Source organism: Procambarus clarkii, chromosome 13 (assembly GCF_040958095.1).
Source record: "Procambarus clarkii isolate CNS0578487 chromosome 13, FALCON_Pclarkii_2.0, whole genome shotgun sequence".
In the NCBI taxonomy this organism is placed as follows: domain Eukaryota; kingdom Metazoa; phylum Arthropoda; class Malacostraca; order Decapoda; family Cambaridae; genus Procambarus; species Procambarus clarkii.
The window spans coordinates 5,937,978-5,962,274 of NC_091162.1; the positions used below are offsets into that span (position 1 = coordinate 5,937,978).

Consider the following 24,297-nt stretch of genomic DNA (forward strand, 5'->3'; position numbering starts at 1 on the left):
AACTAGTAAAAGTTATTAACCCCAGCATTAATAACCAATCATCCACTAATATAAAACAACCATTCACCGTCAAAACAACTACACCAACCACCACCACTGTGGGAAATTTTATCCACTGTATCAACATTATTATCTAAGAAATTTATTATTTTTGTATCATATCAAAATCATATCAAAATCATATTAGAATCACTTCAGATTTAAAATATCCTACATCACTGAATCCTACATGACAGTGCTACCGTGATCCCATTTGCCTTTTGGGCCCAAATGGGTCTACATGACGTTATGCATTATTTCTCAAGCAACTAGATGATTCAAGACGAATATCTTAATTAAAAAACTATTGGAACATCAATCAATTTCCGGTGAGGATTAATTCAAATCCTTAATAAGAATCAATGATACTAACAACTACTACCCATAATGTTTAAATCCTATATCTAATTATATTGTAATCACATTTTATCATAGTCTAGACAGTAAAAATAATCAATAAATATTCATTGAAGGCTACTTTGCTCTGGGAGGATGGGGGACGATGGCTGGGAGATGTGCACCCACCACCACCACCCGAGGCCAGAACAATTTTTTACATAAACAATGCAAACACGTGATGGTGCCTTGCAAACATTTTCAGTAAAGGACACCACACTAACTTATCATTATCACCAGTGATTACTCTCTAGAAACTGGGGAGTACCAGGACTATATATATAAGGAAAATTTCTAGTACTTTATCTAAATAAGAGTGAAGAGAGTGGCTCATAACAGCTGATGTGTTGAATTGTCTGGAGGAGGATTATAGATCATCAATCAACTTCTTCATTCACACTTAAGGCCCCACATGTCATTTACAGCCCACAGTCTGTCATTAGGACTAGAGGAGCTAGGATTTATAACCCAAGCTAGGGGCTTTAGTTGTGTTAATTTTGCATACAGTAATTTTTAATTTAGTACAGAGCAAGTTTTAAGTAGTTCTCCTTATATATCAATTACGGCAATTTTTCCACAAATACCACCACCATCAGCACCACCACAACCACCACCACCACGACCACCACCATCATCACCACAACCACCACCACAACCACCACCACTGCCACAACCACCACCACCACCACTGCCACCATCACCACCACCACCACTGCCACCACCAACAACTACATCAACATCACCACCACCACCACCACCACCAACAACAACAACAACAACAACAACAACAACAACAACAACATCAACATCACCACCACCAACAACAACAACAACAACAACAACAACAACAACAACAACAACAACATCAACATCACCACCACCACCACCACCACCAACAACAACAACAACAACATCAACATCACCACCACCACCACCACCACCACCACTGCCACCACCAACAACAACATCAACATCACCACCACCACCACCACCACCACCACTGCCACCACCAACAACAACATCAACATCACCACCACCACCACCACCACTGCCACCACCAACATCAACATCAACATCACCACCACCACCACCACCACCACCACTGCCACCACCAACATCAACATCAACATCACCACCACCACCACCAACAACAACAACAACAACAACAACAACAACAACAACATCATCACCACTGCCACCACCAACAACAACATCAACATCACCACCACCACCAACAACAACAACAACAACAACAACAACAACAACAACACAAACAACAAGGACCCACCACAGACATATAAACCTTCCATTCTGTAGGAAAGCGAACACTACACCCGTCAGTGGACACCGAACCCCCGCCAGCAGACACCGAACCCCCGCCAGCAGACACCGAACCCCCGCCAGCAGACACTGAACCCCCGCCAGCAGACACCGAACCCCCGCCAGCAGACACTGAACCCCCGCCAGCAGACACCGAACCCCCGCCAGCAGACACCGAACCCCCTCCAGCAGACACCGAACCCCCGCCAGCAGACACCGAACCCCCGCCAGCAGCCCCCAAACCCCCGCCAGCAGACACCGAACCCCCCCCCCCAGCAGACACCGAACCCCCGCCAGCAGACACCGAACACCCGCCAGCAGACACCGAACACCCCGCCAGCAGACACGCTACACCCGCCAGCAGACACAGAGCACCCGCCAGAAGATACAGAACACACGCCAGCAGACACGGGACATCCGCCAACAGACACGCTACACCCGTCAGCAGACACTCTACATTCTCCAGCAGACACCGAACACCCGCCCGCAGACATAAGAGTACCTGCCAGCAGACACGCTATACCCGCCAGCAGACACAGAACACCCGCCCGTAGACACGTTACACCCGTCAGCAGATACGCTACACTCGCCAGCAGAAACGTTACACCCGCCAACAGACACGCTACACTCGCTAGCAGACACACTACACCTGCCAGCAGACACTCTACACCCGCCAGCAGATACGTTACACCCGCTAGCAGACACGCTACAGCTGCCAGAAAACACGCTAAACCCGCCAGCAGACACGCTACACCTGCTAGCAGACACGCTACACCCGATAGGAGACGCGCTACACCTGCCAGCAGACACGCTACACCCGCCAGCAGACACGCTACCCCTGCCAGCAGACAGGCTACACCCGCCAGCAAAAACGCGACACCCGCCAGCAGACACCCTAAACCCGCCTGCAGACACTCTACCCCCCAAAAGCAGACTGGCTACACCCGCCAGCAGACACGCTACATCCGCCAACAGACACGCTACACCCGCCAAACAAAACGCTACACCCGCCAGCAGACACGCTACACCCGCCAGCAGACACGCTACACCAGCCAGCAGACACGCTACACCTGCCAGAGGACACGCTAGACCCGTCAGCAGACATGCTACACCCTCTAAAAGACACGCTACACTCGCCAGAAGAAACGCTACACTCGCCAGCAGATTTGCTACACCCACCAGCAGACACGCTGCACACGCCAGCAAGCACCGTACACCTGCCAGCAGACACGCTACACCTGCCAGCAGACACGATACACCTGCCAGCAGACACGTAACACCCGCCAGCAGACACGCTACACCCCCAGCAGACTTGCTACACCCGCCCGCAGATACGCTACACCAGCCAGTATAGAGGTTACACCCACGAGCCAACACGCTACACTCGCAAGCAGACACGTTATACCCGCTAGCAGACACGCTACACCCGATAGGAGACACGCTACACCCGCCACCAGACACGCTACACCCGCTAGCAGACTCGCTACACCCGCCAGCAGACACGCTAAATCTGCCAGCAGACACGCAACACCCGCCAACCGCCAGCAGAAATGCTACACCCGCCAGCAGACACGCTACACCCTCCATCAGACACGCTACACTCGCCAGCTAGACACACTACACTCGCCAGCAGACTCGCAACATCCGCCAGCAGACACGCTAACCCAACCAGCATACAGGTTACACCCGCCAGCAGACAATCTACACTCTCCAGCAGGCACGCTGCACCTGCAGCAGACACGCTACGCCTGTCAGCAGACTGGCTACACCCGCCAGCAGACACGCTACACCCGCCAGCAGACACAGAACACCCGCCCGTAGACACGTTACACCCGTCAGCAGACACGCTACACTCGCCAGCAGAAACGTTACACCCGCCAACAGACACGCTACACTCGCTAGCAGACACACTACACCTGCCAGCAGATACGTTACACCCGCTAGCAGACACGCTACAGCGGCCAGAAAACACGCTAAACCCGCCAGCAGACACGCTACACCTGCTAGCAGACACGCTACACCCGATAGGAGACACGCTACACTCGCCAGCAGACACGCTACACCCGCTAGCAGACACACTACACCCGCCAGCAGGCACGCAACACCTGCCAGCAGACACGCTACAGCTGCCAGCAGACAGGCTACACCCGCCAGTAGACTCGCTACACCCGCCAGCAAACACGCTACACCCGGCAGCAGACACGCTACACCAGCCAGCATACAGGCAACACCCGCAAGCAGACACGCTACACTCGCCAGCAGACACGCTACACCTGCCAGCTGACACGCTACACCCGCGATGAGACATGCTACACCCGCCAGGAGACACGCTACACCCGCTATCAGACACGCTACACCTGCCAGCAGACACGCTACACCTGCCAGCAGAGAAGCTACACCCGCCAGCAGACAGGCTACACCCGCCAGCAGACACGTTATACTTGCCAGCAGACAGGCTACTCCCGCCATCTGACACACGACACCCGCAAGCAGACACGCTACATACGCCTGCAGACACTTTACACCCGCCAGTAGACTTGCTACACCCGCCAGCAGACACGCTACACCAGCCAGCATAGAGGTTACACCCGCGAGCAGACATGTTACACCCGTGAGCAGTCACGCTACACCTGACAGCAGACACGCTACAGCTGCCAGCAGACAGGCTACACCCGCCAGTAGACTCGCTACACCCGCCAGCAGACACGCTACATCCACCAGCTTACACGCTACACCCACCTACAGACACGCTACACCCGCCAACAGACACGCTACACCGGCTTTCAGACACGCTACACCTGCCATCAGACACGCTACACCTGCCAGCATACACGCTACACCCGCTAGCAGGCACGCTACACCTGCCAGCAGACTGGCTACACAAGCCAGCAGACACGCTACACCCACCTACAAACTCGCTACACCTTCCAGCAGAGAGGCTACACCAGCCAGCAGACACGCGACACCCGCCAGCTGACACGCTACACCCGCGAGCAGACACCCTACACACGCAAGCAGACTGGCTACACCCGCTATTAGACACGCTACACCAGCCAACATAGAGGTTACACCCGCGAGCAGACACGCTACTCCCGCGAGCAGACACCCTACACACGCAAGCAGACTGGCTACACCCGCTATTAGACACGCTACACCAGCCAGCATAGAGGTTACACCCGCGAGCAGACACGCTACACTCGCCAGCAGACACGCTGCACCCGCCAGCAGACACGCTACACCCACCAGCAGACACGCTACACCCACCAGCAGACACGCTACACCCGCCAACAGACACGCTACACCAGCCTTCAGACACGCTACACCTGCCATCAGACACGCTACACCTGCCAGCATATACTCTTCACACGCCAGCAGACATGCTACACCTGCCAGCAGACTGGCTACAACCCGCCAGCAGACACGCTACACCCGCCAGGAGGCACGCTACACCAGCCAGCAGACACGCAACACCCACCCACAGACTCGCTACACCTGCCAGCAGAGAGGCTACACCCGCCAACAGACACGCTACACCCGCGAGGACACATGCTACACACGCAAGCAGACTGGCTACACCCGCTAGCAGACAAGCTACACCATCCAGCACAGAGGTTACTCCCGCGAGCAGACACGCTACACTCGCCAGCAGACACTCTACACTCGCCAGCAGACACGCTACACCCGCCATCAGACACGCTACACCCGCCAGCAGACACGCTACACCCTCTATCAGTCACGCTACACACGCCAGCAGACACGCTTAACCCACCAGCAGATACGCTCCACCCACCAGCAGACACGCTACACCTACCAACAGACACGCTACACCCGCCAGCAGACACGCTACACCCTCTATCAGACACGCTACACACGCCAGCAGACACGCTTAACCCACTAGCAGACACGCTCCACCAACCAGCAAACACGCTACACCTACCAACAGACATGCTACACCCGCCAATAGACACGCTACACCTGCCAGCAGAAACGCTCCTCCCTTCAGCAGACACGCTACACTCGCCAGCAGACACGCTACACCCGCCAGCAGACACGCTACACCCGCCAGCAGACACGCTATACCTGCCAGCATACAGGCTACACCCTCCATCTGACACACGACACCCGCTAAGCAGACACGCTACCTCCGCCTGCAGACACTCTACACCCGCCAGAAGACTTTCTACACCCGCCAGCAGACACGCTACACCAGCCAGCATGGAGGTTACACCTGCGAACAGACACGTTACACCCGCCAGCAGTCACGCTACACCTGACAGCAGACACGCTACAGCTGCCAGCAGACAGGCTACACCCGCCAGTAGACTCGCTACACCCGCCAGCAGACACACTACATCCACCAGCTTACACGCTACACCCACCTACAGACACGCTACACCCGCCAACAGACACGCTACACCGGCCTTCAGACACGCTACACCTGCCAGCATACACGCTACACCCACCAGCAGACACGCTACACCAGCCAGCAGACACGCTAAACCCGCTAGAAGGCACGCTACACCTGCCAGCAGATAAGCTACACCTACCAGCAGACACGCTACACCTTCCAGCAGATAGGCTACACCCGCCAGCAGATATGCTACACCCTCCAGCAGACTGGCTACACCCGCCAGCAGACACGCTACACCTGCCAGCAGACACGCTACACAAGCCAGCAGACACGCTACACTCACCTACAAACTCGCTACACCTTCCAGGAGAGAGTTTACACCCGCCAGCAGACACGCGACACCCGCCAGCAGACACGCTACACCCGCGAGCAGCCACTCTACACACGCAAGCAGACTGGCTACACCCGCTAGCAGACACGCTACACCAGCCAGCATAGAGGTTATACCCGCGAGCAGACACGCTACGCTCACCAGCAGACACGCTGCACCCGCCAGCAGACACACTACACCCGCCATCAGACACGCTACACCCGCCAGCAGACTCGCTACACCCGCTATCAGACACGCTACACACGCCAGCAGACACGCTCCACCCACCAGCAGACACGCTACACCCACCAACAGACGCGCTACACCCGCCAACAGACACGCTACACCGGCCTTCAGACACGCTACGCCCTTCAGCAGACACGCTACACTCGCCAGCCGACACGCTACACTCGCCAGCCGACACGCTACACCCGCCAGCAGACACGCTATCACCCGCCAGCAGGCAAGCTACACCTGCCAGCAGACACGCTACACCTGCCAGCAGATTGGCTACACCCACCAGCAGACACGCTACACCTGCCAGCAGACAAACAACTCCCGCCAGAAGATACACGACACCTGCCTGCAGACACGCTACACCCGCCAGCAGACACGCTATACAAACCAGCATACAGGCTACACCCGCCAACAGACACGCTATACTCGCCAGCAGACAAGCTAAACCCGCCAGCAGACACGCTGCACCCGCAAGCAGACACGCTACACCTGCCAGCAGAATAGCTACACCAGCCAGCAGACACGCTTCACCTTCCACCCTACACGCTACACCCGCCAGCAGACACGCTACACCAGCCAGCAGACACGCTACACCCGCTAGCAGGCTCGCTACACCTGCCAACAGATAAGCTACACCCTCTATCAGACACGCTACACACGCCAACAGACACGCTTAACCCATCAGCAGACAGGCTCCACCCACCAGCAGACACGCTTCACCTACCAACAGACACGCTACACCCGCCAGCAGAAACGCTACACCCGCCAGCAGAAACGCTACACACTCTATCAGACACGCTACACACGCCAGCAGACACGCTTAACCCACTGGCAGACACGCTACACCCACCAGCAGACACGCTACACCTACTAACAGACACGCTACACCCGCCAGCAGACACGCTACACCCTCTATCAGACACGCTACACACCCCAGCAGAAACGGTAAACCCACCAGAAGACACGCTCCACCAACCAGCAAACACGCTACACCTACCAACAGACACGCTACACCCGCCAATAGACACGCTACACCAGCCTTCAGACACGCTACACCTGCTAGCATACACGGTACACCTGCCAGCAGACACGCTACACCCTTCAGCAGACACGCTACACTCGCAAGCAGAAACGCTACACTCGCCAACAGACACGCTACACCCGCCAATAGACACGCTACACCAGCCTTCAGACACGCTACACCTGCTAGCATACACGCTACACCTGCCAGCAGACACGCTACACCCTTCAGCAGACACGCTACACTCGCATGCAGAAACGCTACACCCGCCAGCAGGCACGCAACACCTGCCAGCAGACACGCTACAGCTGCCAGCAGACAGGCTACACCCGCCAGTAGACTCGCTACACCCGCCAGCAGGCACGCTACACCCGGCAGCAGACACGCTACACCAGCCAGCATACAGGCTACACCCGCAAGCAGACACGCTACACTCGCCAGCAGACACGCTACACCTGCCAGCTGACACACTACACCCGCGATGAGACATGCTACACCCGCCAGGAGACACGCTACACCCGCTATCAGACACGCTACACCTGCCAGCAGACACGCTACACCTGCCAGCAGAGAAGCTACACCTGCCAGCAGACAGGCTACACCCGCCAGCAGACACGTTATACATGCCAGCAGACAGGCTACTCCCGCCATCTGACACACGACACCCGCAAGCAGACACGCTACCCCCGCCTGCAGACACTTTACACCCGCCAGTAGACTTGCTACACCCGCCAGCAGACACGCTACACCAGCTAGCATAGAGGTTACACCCGCGAGCAGACACGTTACACCCGCGAGCAGTCACGCTACACCTGACAGCAGACACGCTACAGCTGCCAGCAGACAGGCTACACCCGCCAGTAGACTCGCTACACCCGCCAGCAGACACGCTACATCCACCAGCTTACACGCTACACCCACTTACAGACACGCTACACCCGCCAACAGACACGCTACACCGGCTTTCAGACACGCTACACCTGCCATCAGACACGCTACACCTGCCAGCATACACGCTACACCCGCCAGCAGACACGCTACACCCGCCATCAGACACGCTACACCCGCCAGCAGACACGCTACACCCTCTATCAGTCACGCTACACACCCCAGCAGACACGCTTAACCCACCAGCAGATACGCTCCACCCACCAGCAGACACGCTACACCTACCAACAGACACGCTACACCCGCCAGCAGACACGCTACACCCTCTATCAGACACGCTACACACGCCAGCAGACACGCTTAACCCACTAGCAGACACGCTCCACCAACCAGCAAACACGCTACACCTACCAACAGACATGCTACACCCGCCAATAGACACGCTACACCTGCCAGCAGAAACGCTACACCCTTCAGCAGACACGCTACACTCGCCAGCAGACGCTACACCCGCCAGCAGACACGCTACACCCGCCAGCAGACACGCTATACCAGCCAGCATACAGGCTACACCCTCCATCTGACACACGACACCCGCAAGCAGACACGCTACCTCCGCCTGCAGACACTCTACACCCGCCAGTAGACTTTCTACACCCTCCAGCAGACACGCTACACCAGCCAGCATGGAGGTTACACCTGCGAACAGACACGTTACACCCGCCAGCAGTCACGCTACACCTGACAGCAGACACGCTACAGCTGCCAGCAGACAGGCTACACCCGCCAGTAGACTCGCTACACCCGCCAGCAGACACACTACATCCACCAGCTTACACGCTACACCCACCTACAGACACGCTACACCCGCCAACAGACACGCTACACCGGCCTTCAGACACGCTACACCTGCCATCAGACGCGCTACACCTGCCAGCATACACGCTACACCCACCAGCAGACACGCTACACCAGCCAGCAGACACGCTAAACCCGCTAGAAGGCACGCTACACCTGCCAGCAGATAAGCTACACCTACCAGCAGACACGCTACACCTTCCAGCAGATAGGCTACACCCGCCAGCAGATATGCTACACCCTCCAGCAGACTGGCTACACCCGCCAGCAAACACGCTACACCTGCCAGCAGACACGCTACACAAGCCAGCAGACACGCTACACTCACCTACAAACTCGCTACACCTTCCTGGAGAGAGTTTACACCCGCCAGCAGACACGCGACACCCGCCAGCAGACACGCTACACCCGCGAGCAGCCACTCTACACACGCAAGCAGACTGGCTACACCCGCTAGCAGACACGCTACACCAGCCAGCATAGAGGTTATACCCGCGAGCAGACACGTTACACTCACCAGCAGACACGCTGCACCCGCCAGCAGACACACTACACCCGCCATCAGACACGCTACACCCGCCAGCAGACTCGCTACACCCGCTATCAGACACGCTACACACGCCAGCAGACACGCTCATCCCACCAGCAGACACGCTACACCCACCAACAGACGCGCTACACCCGCCAACAGACACGCTACACCGGCCTTCAGACACGCTACGCCCTTCAGCAGACACGCTACACTCGCCAGCCGACACGCTACACTCGCCAGCCGACACGCTACACCCGCCAGCAGACACGCTATCACCCGCCAGCAGGCACGCTACACCTGCCAGCAGACACGCTACACCTGCCAGCAGATTGGCTACACCCACCAGCAGACACGCTACACCTGCCAGCAGACAAACTACTCCCGCCAGAAGATACACGACACCTGCCTGCAGACACGCTACACCCGCCAGCAGACACGCTACACAAACCAGCATACAGGCTACACCCGCCAACAGACACGCTATACTCGCCAGCAGACAAGCTAAACCCGCCAGCAGACACGCTGCACCCGCAAGCAGACACACTACACCTGCCAGCAGAATAGCTACACCAGCCAGCAGACACGCTTCACCTGCCACCATACACGCTACACCCGCCAGCAGACACGCTACACCAGCCAGCAGACACGCTACACCTGCTAGCAGGCACGCTACACCTGCCAGCAGATAAGCTACACCCTCTATCAGACACGCTACACACGCCAGCAGACACGCTTCACCTACCAACAGACACGCTACACCCGCCAGCAGAAACGCTACACACTCTATCAGACACGCTACACACGCCAGCAGACACGCTTAACCCACCAGCAGACACGCTACACCCACCAGCAGACACGCTACACCTACTAACAGACACGCTACACCCGCCAGCAGACACGCTACACCCTCTATCAGACACGCTACACACCCCAGCAGAAACGCTAAACCCACCAGAAGACACGCTCCACCAACCAGCAAACACGCTACACCTACCAACAGACACGCTACACCCGCCAATAGACACGCTACACCAGCCTTCAGACACGCTACACCTGCTAGCATACACGGTACACCTGCCAGCAGACACGCTACACCCTTCAGCAGACACGCTACACTCGCAAGCAGAAACGCTACACTCGCCAACAGACACGCTACACCCGCCAATAGACACGCTACACCAGCCTTCAGACACGCTACACCTGCTAGCATACACGCTACACCTGCCAGCAGACACGCTACACCCTTCAGCAGACACGCTACACTCGCATGCAGAAACGCTACACCCGCCAGCAGGCACGCAACACCTGCCAGCAGACACGCTACAGCTGCCAGCAGACAGGCTACACCCGCCAGTAGACTCGCTACACCCGCCAGCAGGCACGCTACACCCGGCAGCAGACATGCTACACCAGCCAGCATACAGGCTACACCCGCAAGCAGACACGCTACACTCGCCAGCAGACACGCTACACCTGCCAGCTGACACGCTACACCCGCGATGAGACATGCTACACCCGCCAGGAGACACGCTACACCCGCTATCAGACACGCTACACCTGCCAGCAGACACGTTACACCTGCCAGCAGAGAAGCTACACCCGCCAGCAGACAGGCTACACCCGCCAGCAGACACGTTATACATGCCAGCAGACAGGCTACTCCCGCCATCTGACACACGACACCCGCAAACAGACACGCTACCTCCGCCTGCAGACACTTTACACCCGCCAGTAGACTTGCTACACCCGCCAGCAGACACGCTACACCAGCTAGCATAGAGGTTACACCCGCGAGCAGACACGTTACACCCGCGAGCAGTCACGCTACACCTGACAGCAGACACGCTACAGCTGCCAGCAGACAGGCTACACCCGCCAGAAGACTCGCTACACCCGCCAGCAGACACGCTACATCCACCAGCTTACACGCTACACCCACTTACAGACACGCTCCACCCGCCAACAGACACGCTACACCGGCTTTCAGACACGCTACACCTGCCATCAGACACGCTACACCTGCCAGCATACACGCTACACCCGCCAGCAGACACGCTACACCAGCCAGCAGACACGCTACACTCGCCAGCAGACACGCTACACCTGCCAGCTGACACACTACACCCGCGATGAGACATGCTACACCCGCCAGGAGACACGCTACACCCGCTATCAGACACGCTACACCTGCCAGCAGACACGCTACACCTGCCAGCAGAGAAGCTACACCTGCCAGCAGACAGGCTACACCCGCCAGCAGACACGTTATACATGCCAGCCGACAGGCTACTCCCGCCATCTGACACACGACACCCGCAAGCAGACACGCTACCCCCGCCTGCAGACACTTTACACCCGCCAGTAGACTTGCTACACCCGCCAGCAGACACGCTACACCAGCTAGCATAGAGGTTACACCCGCGAGCAGACACGTTACACCCGCGAGCAGTCACGCTACACCTGACAGCAGACACGCTACAGCTGCCAGCAGACAGGCTACACCCGCCAGTAGACTCGCTACACCCGCCAGCAGACACGCTACATCCACCAGCTTACACGCTACACCCACTTACAGACACGCTACACCCGCCAACAGACACGCTACACCGGCTTTCAGACACGCTACACCTGCCATCAGACACGCTACACCTGCCAGCATACACGCTACACCCGCCAGCAGACACGCTACACCCGCCATCAGACACGCTACACCCGCCAGCAGACACGCTACACCCTCTATCAGTCACGCTACACACCCCAGCAGACACGCTTAACCCACCAGCAGATACGCTCCACCCACCAGCAGACACGCTACACCTACCAACAGACACGCTACACCCGCCAGCAGACACGCTACACCCTCTATCAGACACGCTACACACGCCAGCAGACACGCTTAACCCACTAGCAGACACGCTCCACCAACCAGCAAACACGCTACACCTACCAACAGACATGCTACACCCGCCAATAGACACGCTACACCTGCCAGCAGAAACGCTACACCCTTCAGCAGACACGCTACACTCGCCAGCAGACACGCTACACCCGCCAGCAGACACGCTACACCCGCCAGCAGACACGCTATACCAGCCAGCATACAGGCTACACCCTCCATCTGACACACGACACCCGCAAGCAGACACGCTACCTCCGCCTGCAGACACTCTACACCCGCCAGTAGACTTTCTACACCCTCCAGCAGACACGCTACACCAGCCAGCATGGAGGTTACACCTGCGAACAGACACGTTACACCCGCCAGCAGTCACGCTACACCTGACAGCAGACACGCTACAGCTGCCAGCAGACAGGCTACACCCGCCAGTAGACTCGCTACACCCGCCAGCAGACACACTACATCCACCAGCTTACACGCTACACCCACCTACAGACACGCTACACCCGCCAACAGACACGCTACACCGGCCTTCAGACACGCTACACCTGCCATCAGACGCGCTACACCTGCCAGCATACACGCTACACCCACCAGCAGACACGCTACACCAGCCAGCAGACACGCTAAACCCGCTAGAAGGCACGCTACACCTGCCAGCAGATAAGCTACACCTACCAGCAGACACGCTACACCTTCCAGCAGATAGGCTACACTCGCCAGCAGATATGCTACACCCTCCAGCAGACTGGCTACACCCGCCAGCAAACACGCTACACCTGCCAGCAGACACGCTACACAAGCCAGCAGACACGCTACACTCACCTACAAACTCGCTACACCTTCCTGGAGAGAGTTTACACCCGCCAGCAGACACGCGACACCCGCCAGCAGACACGCTACACCCGCGAGCAGCCACTCTACACACGCAAGCAGACTGGCTACACCCGCTAGCAGACACGCTACACCAGCCAGCATAGAGGTTATACCCGCGAGCAGACACGCTACACTCACCAGCAGACACACTGCACCCGCCAGCAGACACACTACACCCGCCATCAGACACGCTACACCCGCCAGCAGACTCGCTACACCCGCTATCAGACACGCTACACACGCCAGCAGACACGCTCATCCCACCAGCAGACACGCTACACCCACCAACAGACGCGCTACACCCGCCAACAGACACGCTACACCGGCCTTCAGACACGCTACGCCCTTCAGCAGACACGCTACACTCGCCAGCCGACACGCTACACTCGCCAGCCGACACGCTACACCCGCCAGCAGACACGCTATCACCCGCCAGCAGGCACGCTACACCTGCCAGCAGACACGCTACACCTGCCAGCAGATTGGCTACACCCACCAGCAGACACGCTACACCTGCCAGCAGACAAACTACTCCCGCCAGAAGATACACGACACCTGCCTGCAGACACGCTACACCCGCCAGCAGACACGCTACACAAACCAGCATACAGGCTACACCCGCCAACAGACACGCTATACTCGCCAGCAGACAAGCTAAACCCGCCAGCAGACACGCTGCACCCGCAAGCAGACACACTACACCTGCCAGCAGAATAGCTACACCAGCCAGCAGACACGCTTCACCTGCCACCATACACGCTACACCCGCCAGCAGACACGCTACACCAGCCAGCAGACACGCTACACCTGCTAGCAGGCACGCTACACCTGCCAGCAGATAAGCTACACCCTCTATCAGACACGCTACACACGCCAGCAGACACGCTTCACCTACCAACAGACACGCTACACCCGCCAGCAGAAACGCTACACACTCTATCAGACACGCTACACACGCCAGCAGACACGCTTAACCCACCAGCAGACACGCTACACCCACCAGCAGACACGCTACACCTACTAACAGACACGCTACACCCGCCAGCAGACACGCTACACCCTCTATCAGACACGCTACACACCCCAGCAGAAACGCTAAACCCACCAGAAGACACGCTCCACTAACCAGCAAACACGCTACACCTACCAACAGACACGCTACACCCGCCAATAGACACGCTACACCAGCCTTCAGACACGCTACACCTGCTAGCATACACGGTACACCTGCCAGCAGACACGCTACACCCTTCAGCAGACACGCTACACTCGCAAGCAGAAACGCTACACTCGCCAACAGACACGCTACACCCGCCAATAGACACGCTACACCAGCCTTCAGACACGCTACACCTGCTAGCATACACGCTACACCTGCCAGCAGACACGCTACACCCTTCAGCAGACACGCTACACTCGCATGCAGAAACGCTACACCCGCCAGCAGGCACGCAACACCTGCCAGCAGACACGCTACAGCTGCCAGCAGACAGGCTACACCCGCCAGTAGACTCGCTACACCCGCCAGCAGGCACGCTACACCCGGCAGCAGACATGCTACACCAGCCAGCATACAGGCTACACCCGCAAGCAGACACGCTACACTCGCCAGCAGACACGCTACACCTGCCAGCTGACACGCTACACCCGCGATGAGACATGCTACACCCGCCAGGAGACACGCTACACCCGCTATCAGACACGCTACACCTGCCAGCAGACACGTTACACCTGCCAGCAGAGAAGCTACACCCGCCAGCAGACAGGCTACACCCGCCAGCAGACACGTTATACATGCCAGCAGACAGGCTACTCCCGCCATCTGACACACGACACCCGCAAACAGACACGCTACCTCCGCCTGCAGACACTTTACACCCGCCAGTAGACTTGCTACACCCGCCAGCAGACACGCTACACCAGCTAGCATAGAGGTTACACCCGCGAGCAGACACGTTACACCCGCGAGCAGTCACGCTACACCTGACAGCAGACACGCTACAGCTGCCAGCAGACAGGCTACACCCGCCAGAAGACTCGCTACACCCGCCAGCAGACACGCTACATCCACCAGCTTACACGCTACACCCACTTACAGACACGCTCCACCCGCCAACAGACACGCTACACCGGCTTTCAGACACGCTACACCTGCCATCAGACACGCTACACCTGCCAGCATACACGCTACACCCGCCAGCAGACACGCTACACCAGCCAGCAGACACGCTACACCCGCTAGCAGGCACGCTACACCTGCCAGCAGACTGGCTACACCCGCCAGCAGACACGCTACACCTGCCAGCAGACACGCTACACAAGCCAGCAGACACGCTACACCCACCTACAGACTCGCTACACCTTCCAGCAGAGAGGCTACACCCGCCAGCAGACACGCGACACCCGCCAGCTGACACGCTACACCCGCGAGCAGACACCCTACACACGCAAGCAGACTGGCTACACCCGCTATTAGACACGCTACACCAGCCAGCATAGAGGTTACACCCGCGATCAGACACGCTACACTCGCCAGCAGACACGCTGCACCCGCCAGCAGACACGCTACACCTGCCAGCAGACACGCTACAGCCACCAGCAGACACGCTACACCCACCAACAGACACGCTACACCCGCCAACAGACACGCTACACCCGCCAACAGACACGCTACACCGGCCTTCAGACACGCTACACTCTTCAGCAGACACGCTACACTCGCCAGCAGACACGCTACACTCGCCAGCAGACACGCTACACCCGCCACCAGACACGCTATTACCCGCCAGCAGGCGCGCTACACCTGCCAGCAGACACGCTACACCTGCCAGCAGATTGGCTACACCTGCCAGCAGACACGCTACACCTGCCAGCAGACAAACTACACCCGCCAGAAGACACGCGACACCTGCCTGCAGACACGCTACACCCGCCAGCAGACACGCTACACCAACCAGCATACAGGCTACACCCGCCAACAGACACGCTACACTCGCCAGCAGACAATCTAAACCCGCCAACAGACACGCTGCACCCGCAAGCAGACACGCTACACCTTCCAGCAAAATAGCTACACCAGCCAGCAGACACGCTTCACCTTCCAGCATACAGGTGACTCCCGCCATCAGACACGCTACACCTGCCACCATACACGCTACACCCGCCAGCAGACAAGCTACACCATCCAGCATAGAGGTTACTCCCGCGAGCAGACACGCTACACTCGCCAGCAGACACGCTACACCCGCCAGCAGACACGCTACACCTGCCAGCAGACAAACTACACCCGCCAGAAGCCACGCGACACCTACCTGCAGACACGCTACACCCGCTAGCAGACACGCTACACCAACCAGCATACAGGCTACACCCACCAACAGACACGCTACACTCGCCAGCAGACACGCTAAACCAGCCAGCAGACACGCTGCACCAGCAAGCAGACACGCTACACCTGCCAGCAGAATAGCTACACTCGCCAGCAGACACGCTTCACCTGCCAGCATACAGGTGACTCCCGCCAGCAGACACACTACTCTCGCCAGCAGACACTTTACTCCCGACAGCAGACACTCTACACCCGCCATCAGACACGCTACACCCACCAACAGACACGCTACAATGCTATCAGACACGCTACAAACGCCAGCAGACACGCTACACCCGCCAGCAGACACGCTATACCCACCAACAGACACGCTACACCCGCCAGCAGGCACGCTACACCTTCCAACAGACACGCTACACTCGCCAGCAGACAAGCTAAACCCGCCAGCAGACACGCTGCACCCGCAAGCAGACACGCTACACCTGCCAGCAGAATAGCTACACCAGCCAGCAGACACGCTTCACCTCCAGCATACAGGTGACTCCCGCCGTCAGACATGCTACACCTGCCACCATACACGCTACACCCGCCAGCAGACACGCTACACCCGCTAGCAGGCACGCTACACCTGCCAGCAGATAAGCTACACCCTCTATCAGACACGCTACACACGCCAGCAGACACGCTTAACCCACCAGCAGACACGCTCCACCACCAGCAGACACGCTACACCTACCAACAGACACGCTACACCCGCCAGCAGAAACGCTACACACTCTATCAGACACGCTACACACGCCAGCAGACACGCTTAACCCACCAGCAGACACGCTACACCTACCAACAGACACGCTACACCCGCCAGCAGAAACGCTACACACTCTATCAGACACGCTACACACGCCAGCAGACACGCTTAACCCACCAGCAGACACGCTACACCCACCAGCAGACACGCTACACCCACCAACAGACACGCTACACCCGCCAGCAGGCACGCTACACCCGCCAACAGACACGCTACACCCGCCAACAGACACGCTACACCCGCCAACAGACACGCTACACCTGCCAACAGGCACGCTACACCTGCCATCAGACACACTACACCTGCCAGCAGACACGCGACTCCTGCCTGCAGACTGGCTACACCCACCAGCATACACGCTACACCCGCCAGCCGACAGGCTACACTCGCCAGCAGACACGCTACACCTGCCAGCAGACAGGATACATTCGCCAGCAGACACGCTACACCCACCAGCAGACACCGCTACACCCACCAACAGACACGCTACATCCGCCAGCAGGCACGCTACACCCACCAACAGACACGCTACACCCGCCAACAGACACGCTACACCTGCCAACAGACACGCTACACCTGCCAACAGACACGCTACACCTGCCATCAGACACACTACACCTGCCAGCAGACACGCTACTCCTGCCTGCAGACTGGCTACACCCACCAGCATACACGCTACACCCGCCAGCCGACAGGCCACACCCGCCATTATACACGCTACACCTGCCATCATACAGGCTACACCCGCCAGCAGACACACTACACTCGCCAGCAGACACGCTACACCCGCCAGCAGACACGCTATACCCGCCAGCAGATATGCTACACCTGCCAGCAGACCCGCTACACCCACCAGCAGACACGCTACACCTGCCAGCAGACTGGCTACACCCGCCAGCATACACGCTTCACCAGCCAGCAGACACGCTACACCTGCCAGCAGAATGGCTACACCCGCCAGCAGACACGCTACACCAGCCAGCACACAGGCTACACCTGCCAGCAGACACGCTACACTTGCCAGCAGACACGCTACACCCGCCAGCAGACACGCTACACCTGCCATCAGACACGCTACACCCACCAGCAGACACGCTACATCCGCCAACAGACAAGCTACACCCACCAACAGACACTCTACACCCGCCAGCAGACACGCTACACCCGCCAACAGACATGCTACACCGGCCTGCAGACACGCTACAACTGTCAGCAGACACGGTACACCTGCCAGCAGACACGCTACACCCGCCAGCAGACACGCAACACCCTCCAGCAGACACGCTACACTAGCCAGCAGACACGCTACACTCGCCAGCAGACATGCTACAGCCGCCAGTAGGCACGCTGCATCCGCCAGCAGGCACGCTACACCTGCCAGCAGACAAGCTACATCTGCCAGCAAAAACGCTTCACCTGCCAGCAGACACGCTACACCTGCCAGCAGACTGGCTACACCCGCCAGCAGACACGCTACACTCGCCAGCAGACACGCTACACCCACTAGCAGACACGCTACACCCGCCATCAGACACGCTTCACCCGCCAACAGTCACGCTAAACCCGCCAGCAGACACCCACCTGAGCATAGACGAGCAGTGTGTACTGGGTGTTGACACTCCTCAGTGGGCCGGAGACACAGTGCACCGTGAAGCCGTGGGCTGTGTGGTTGGTCACTCTACAGCTGTGTACCGGGCCGGGGCGACCTGTAGGGCGGGAGTAAGAACACCCACCGTGAGACACCACCCACCAGTATGGTCACTCTACAGCTGTGTACCGGGCCGGGGCGACCTGTAGGGCGGGAGTAAGAACACCCACCGTGAGACACCACCCACCAGTATGGTCACTCTACAGCTGTGTACCGGGCCGGGGCGACCTGTAGGGCGGGAGTAAGAACACCCACCGTGAGACACACCCACCAGTATGGTCACTCTACAGCTGTGTACCGGGCCGGGGCGACCTGTAGGGCGGGAGTAAGAACACCCACCGTGAGACACACCCACCAGTATGGTCACTCTACAGCTGTGTACCGGGCCGGGGCGACCTGTAGGGCGAGAGTAAGAACACCCACCGTGAGACACCACCCACCAGTATGGTCACTCTACAGCTGTGTACCGGGCCGGGGCGACCTGTAGGGCGGGAGTAAGAACACCCACCGTGAGACACCACCCACCAGTATGGTCACTCTACAGCTGTGTACCGGGCCGGGGCGACCTGTAGGGCGGGAGTAAGAACACCCACCGTGAGACACCACCCACCAGTATGGTCACTCTACAGCTGTGTACCGGGCCGGGGCGACCTGTAGGGCGGGAGTAAGAACACCCACCGTGAGACACCACCCACCAGTATGGTCACTCTACAGCTGTGTACCGGGCCAGGGCGACCTGTAGGGCGGGAGTAAGAACACCCACCGTGAGACACCACCCACCAGTATGGTCACTCTACAGCTGTGTACCGGGCCAGGGCGACCTGTAGGGCGGGAGTAAGAACACCCACCGTGAGACACCACCCACCAGTATGGTCACTCTACAGCTGTGTACCGGGCCAGGGCGACCTGTAGGGCGGGAGTAAGAACACCCACCGTGAGACACCACCCACCAGTATGGTCACTGTACAGCTGTGTACCGGGCCAGGGCGACCTGTAGGGCGCGAGTAAGAACACCCACCGTGAGACACCACCCACCAGTATGGTCACTCTACAGCTGTGTACCGGGCCAGGGCGACCTGTAGGGCGGGAGTAAGAACACCCACCGTGAGACACCACCCACCAGTATGGTCACTCTACAGCTGTGTACCGGGCCGGGGCGACCTGTAGGGCGGGAGTAAGAACACCCACCGTGAGACACCACCCACCAGTATGGTCACTCTACAGCTGTGTACCGGGCCAGGGCGACCTGTAGGGCGGGAGTAAGAACACCCACCGTGAGACACACCCACCAGTATGGTCACTCTACAGCTGTGTACCGGGCCGGGGCGACCTGTAGGGCGGGAGTAAGAACACCCACCGTGAGACACCACCCACCAGTATGGTCACTCTACAGCTGTGTACCGGGCGGGGGCGACCTGTAGGGCGGGAGTAAGAACACCCACCGTGAGAGAGGAAGGAAGGAACGAAACTATCAGGGAAAAGCGTCAAGCCATTACGACGAATATAGCATTGGGAAGGGGTCAGGATAATGATTTGGTATGGGACCGGGAAAAGGAATGGTGCCCAACCATTCCTTTCACTGGTGGTGAATGGTGCCCAACCAATCCTTTCACTGGTGGTGAATGGTGCCCAGCCATTCCTTTCACTGGTGGTGAATGGTGCCCAACCATTCCTTTCACTGGTGGTGAATGGTGCCCAACCAATCCTTTCACTGGTGGTGAATGGTGCCCAACCATTCCAATCCCCGACACTTGGACGGTCGGGGATTGAACGCCGACCAGCATGAAACGAGACCGTCCCTCGCCCTTACATTCTCCAGCCCAAGTGGTTGGACAATGTAAACTGAAGAAAAAACTTTAATAAGATGGAAAGAGGAAAAAGAAAGAATAAAAAGAGAAGGAAACAAAGAAATGGGAAAGAGATGGTAAAGAGGGAGAGCGGAGGACTGAGAAGCACTAAAATTCAATACCATAAAGTATATGTTTAAGGAGAAAAAGTTTCATATAAGAAGAAAGCAAAATAGGATGACGAAAGCGAGAGTTGAGAAGAGAGGCAACAAATAAAGTGGGAGAGAGTGAAGTGGGAAGCAGTGAGGGGACGATAAAGACAAGAAGCAGTGAGGGGACGATAAAGACAGGAAGCAGTGAGGGGACGATAAAGACAAGAAGCTGTGAAGGAATGATAAAGACAAGAAGCAGTGAGGGGACGATAAAGACAGGAAGCAGTGAGGGGACGATAAATACAAGAAGCAGTGAGGGGACGATAAAGACAGGAAGCAGTGAGGGGACGATAAAGATACGAGGCAGTGAAGGAATGATAAAGACAAGAAGCAGTGAGGGGACGATAAAGACAGGAAGCAGTGAGGGGACGATAAAGACAAGAAGCAGTGAGGGGACGATAAAGACAAGAAGCAGTGAGGGGACGATAAAGACAAGAAGCAGTGAGGGGACGATAAAGATACGAGGCAGTGAAGGAATGATAAAGACAAGAAGCAGTGAGGGGACGATAAAGACAGGAAGCAGTGAGGGGACGTTAAAGAAAGAAAGCGGTGAGGGGACGATAAAGACAGGAAGCAGTAAGAGGATGATAATGACAGGAAGCAGATAAAGACAGGAAGCAGTGAGAGAGACGATAAAAATAGGAAGCAGTGAAGGGATGATAAAGATAAGGGTCAGTGTGTGGGGATGATAGAGAAAATATATTAAAAAAGAGACGTAAAAGAGTAAGTGAACTAAATAATTACATTGAGAATGTCAAATAATTTTACAATAATACTGAAACGCATAACAAGTGTCATTCCTAAACATATACAATCATAGTCGAATGATATAAATTTACTGAAATCAATATTGACTCACCTCTGAACAATTAAACAAATGTCGCTTTTAATTTTGGTATTTCATGTAGAAACCAAATATTTCGTGCATACTCCTGAAAATTGAATTACAAAAATAGCAATTTGTGGTTTGGAAGAAGTAGTACATTCATTTATACAAACACACTCACACACATACACACGCACACACACATGCACACACACACATGTGTATATATATATATATATATATATATATATATATATATATATATATACATACATATATATATATATATATATATATATATATATATATATATATATATATATATATATATATATATATATATATATATATATATATATATATATATATAGGTAGAGGTACAAGAGGACCAGCAAGCCCGCTGTGGTGCTCCCATAGTGGGTTACTATGTACCTTACGTTCATGTAATCCTATGATCTTACCAAGTCATGAGAGGAAGGTGTGGACTGGGCGAGGCGGTATTTCCTGGTTATGTGCGATAGACTCTATTATAACACCATGAATTTAAGTGTTTATATAATAAAAATTTTAAGTGTTTTAAAATCTAAAAATTTGAAATTACTAAAGATAATTAAAACAATTAATAATGAAAGCAATAGTAATAATAATAGTTAAAATAATAACAATAATGGTAACAATAGCAATCATTACAATTTTGTTAATAATGATAATCATAATTTATATATAATTTTAATGTCACTCATTAACTTTTTAATAAGTTTTATGTGTAATGTCAAATCTCTTGTATGTCTGGTCCTCTCATTGACACCTCGCTAACTTCAATCATTTCTGCCGGAGTTTGGCAACATCTCTCCTCACCAACGTTTCCCTAACCCAAAGTTTGCTAACTTTTGCAAATACTTCAAAAGCCTCTCGCTCATATAGCTGAAATTTCCATAACTTTTGTATCTGTTTCGTAAAATCGTTACCAGCTCGTTGACAATTCTTCAACTAAATTTTTGGCATCTTTCACTCAGACTCTTTCGCTCGCTTCTCTGATAGTCCCTGTAGTTCTGACTCCATTATGACAGACAGTTCACATTGCTAACACCTTGTTATCTCCAACACCTTGTTATTTCTAACATCTCGTTATCTCTAACACTATTGAAAGCTCTGAGATTCAGAAGAAGGTTACGCAAGGCAACACAGTTAAGCATCAAACAGGAGACAGTGGTGAGAAGTTTCGTCTTCTCCGGACTCACCACTTCCCTGACATGTGATATTCCTGGCAGAGCGAGTTGAACTATTCATGGAATATTCAAATTTTACGGTTTCTCAAGTCTGTTGTGTATAAATTCTATATTACGACTTGCTAAGGAATATGGGAAAGTGATAGAGCATATAAAACCATTATTTGCATGTACTTGTATGTGTGTACTCACCTAGTTGTGTTTGCGAGGGTTGAGCTCTGGCTCTTTGGTCCTGCCTCTTAACCGTCAATCAACAGGTGTACAGATTCCTGAGCCTATTTGGCTCTATCATATCTACACTTCAAATTGTGTATGGAGTCAGCCTCCACCACATCACTTCCTAATGCATTCCATTTGTCAACCACTCTGACACTAAAAAAGTTCTTTCTAATATCTCTTTGGCTCATTTGGGCACTCAGTTTCCACCTGTGTTCCCTACTGCGTGTGCCCCTTGTGTTAAATAGCCTGTCTTTATCTACCCTATCAATTCCCTTCAGAATCTTGAATGTGGTGATCATGTCCCCCCTAATTCTTCTGTCTTCCAGCGAAGTGAGGTTTAATTCCCGTAGTCTCTCCTCGTAGCTCATACCTCTCAGCTCGGGTACTAGTCTGGTTGCAAACCTTTGAACCTTTTCCAGTTTAGTCTTATCCTTGACTAGATATGGACTCCAT

The 24,297-nt window shown here is 55.6% G+C and overlaps 1 protein-coding gene across 1 annotated transcript in view; it reads right to left on the reverse strand.

Moving 5' to 3' along the window:
* Positions 1 to 24,297, reverse strand: part of LOC138364543 (uncharacterized) — a 251,928-nt gene that overhangs the window by 159,863 nt on the left and 67,768 nt on the right. The window contains exon 4 of the mRNA XM_069324198.1: positions 19,505 to 19,629. Coding sequence (XP_069180299.1) covers positions 19,505 to 19,629 — 125 coding nt within the window. The remainder of the gene's footprint in view (positions 1 to 19,504; positions 19,630 to 24,297) is intronic.